At 37.4% G+C, this 2,240-nt stretch overlaps 1 protein-coding gene across 1 annotated transcript in view; it reads left to right on the forward strand.

Annotated features, from left to right (window-relative positions):
- Nucleotides 1–2,240, forward strand: part of LOC109546135 (unc-112-related protein) — a gene marked incomplete in the record, with an annotated part of 20,384 nt that overhangs the window by 14,012 nt on the left and 4,132 nt on the right. The window contains 1 exon segment of the mRNA XM_048662120.1: nucleotides 376–586. Coding sequence (XP_048518077.1) covers nucleotides 376–586 — 211 coding nt within the window.

Genomic DNA, 2,240 nt, shown 5'->3' on the forward strand with positions numbered 1-2,240 from the left:
GTCGGAGTACGGATCCTTAATTGGCCCTGATTGGCTATTATTTACATCGTACAGAAACGAAAAAAGAAAAATGCAAAATGTGTCGTAATCTGAAAAATGGCTAATATTTGAAAAACATATTTTAGTCACAGTACATGCAAATACGCAACTTTGCCCCAATATTAGCGATCTCTCACTTTGATTCTGAGAAGTTGCCAAAAATCGCGATTTTTCGTAAGTCTTGACTGGATTTCTCTGTTTGCATTTTCGCTAGCTACTTAGGGCTAAGCTTTACTTAAATAGGCAGTAAATGGGATAGTTTCTATAGATTTAACGTTGTTTGAATGGTGGTTTGAAATATACTGTGATATTATGTTAACGTTTGCTTTTCCTTAGATGGCTGGATTCCTCACTGTCCATCATGGAGCAGGGCGTAAGAGAGCACGGCACGTTATGCTTGCGATTCAAATTCTACGTGTTCTATGACTTAAACCCGAAATATGACGCCATTCGCATTAATCAAATCTACGAGCAGGCCAAATGGCAGCTGCTGAACGAAGAGATCGACTGCACCGAAGAGGAGATTCTCATGTTCGCTGCCCTGCAGGTGAGAACGATAATCTGTACTTAATATCAAGCTGGGTAATGAGAACTATGGAGGTGATATTCCTCCAATATAAATTGAAATGCAGGAATATTTYACAAACTATATTTGCATGTGCACCGGTGAGGGGAAGCGCGATGAAGATGCTGTGTAGATTTAAGAGCGAGAAGAAACRAACCGAGAGCCTTGCATTGCGCTCCCTTTYATGSTTGGCCAGCAGGGTCGGCAACGTTGTTCATCAAATCAACTGAATCTGGTGTCTTTATTGCTCTGTGTTTGATTGTTGAACAGCGTTGCCACACGTRCACCGCAGAACCAAACAATTTTCGCAATTGATYTTATGAAGTGCGGTTAAATGGTGCAGTTTTTCCATAAAAAACTGTAATTAGCACGCATTGATATGCCGATTTTACTGCTTCGGKTACTCAATCGAATAACTAAAATTGAAACATTATATTTTTCTATGCTGCTTAAAATAACCGTAATTTAAGGTTACATCTGCGAGTTTCARATGCTTTCTTACCTCACACCGTTGAATATAAATTAGGCAAAAACTGCGAATTTTAGTCCAAAAGTTGACGGTTGCCAACATACAGGGCGTCAAACTTACATTTTAATTTCAGGTTTTTATATTCTACTTTGAACGGAGCTGCATATTTTAACGAAATTTGCTATACAGGGGTTTTTGAGCATATGAAATCCAAATCTGCCATCAGATTTTGATCAATTTGGAGAAAAAGCCACTTGCGGCAATATCTGGACAAAAAAATTGTGCTAACTCTTTTTGATTACCCGGTATTCTGAATTCGAAACTGGTTGTGTCTAATTGCCTATTAATTTTGCACAAAAAAGTTATTCTTAGTCGATGTTTCAACAAGCCTCTGTTTCCGAGATATTTGCGATTAAACCGCAAAATGCAGAATTGTGAGGACATTTTACAATGCATGTCAAGTAGTGTGACGCAGCGACACGGATTTACTTGGTGTCTGTCAAAAAATAAACCACAATAGGTATCTAAGTGGAAAAATATTTTCTAAACTTCATTATTTAACAATAGGATCTTTTTATCTTAATCACTAACAATAAAACATCCATTTTCGACAACAATTGCTCAAAATGTCCCTCGTAAACTTCAATACATTTTGTAATGCGTTTATTGAGGGATCGTCTAATTAAAAAAAAAAAAACATATTTTCATTTAGAAATGGTTCGGCGACATTCATAATTTTAGTGACCAACTATCTTWTCTCGGGTGTCTACCGTTTGATCGTACACTAATGATTTTAAATAACGCCAAACGCAAAAATCYAATGGGTTAAAGTCAGGACTTCGCCCCGACCAAGCCCAAGAACTTCCATGACCTATCCACCGATTTCTAAAATGTTGGTTTAGGTAATTCCTAACTGCTCTAGCAAAATGGCGTGGTCCGCCATCATGCATAAGAATTATATCATGCCGCAAATTCAGGGGTAAATCATCGAAATAATCAGATAGTCGAGTTTGAAAAATTTCTAGATAAGAATTGCCATTCAAAGTTGGTGGTAGACATGCGGCCCGAGAAAATGGTCATTAGTAATTTTAAACTCATGTTAAAATGCCTTTCGGTCACTGAATAAGGGTTTGCAACATCCCATAAATGTTTGCTTCTAAAATTAAA

This window comes from Dendroctonus ponderosae, unplaced genomic scaffold (genome assembly GCF_020466585.1).
Source record: "Dendroctonus ponderosae isolate FM_Combo_2020 unplaced genomic scaffold, Dpon_F_20191213v2 Dpon_F_20191213_10, whole genome shotgun sequence".
Taxonomy (NCBI): Eukaryota; Metazoa; Arthropoda; class Insecta; order Coleoptera; family Curculionidae; genus Dendroctonus; species Dendroctonus ponderosae.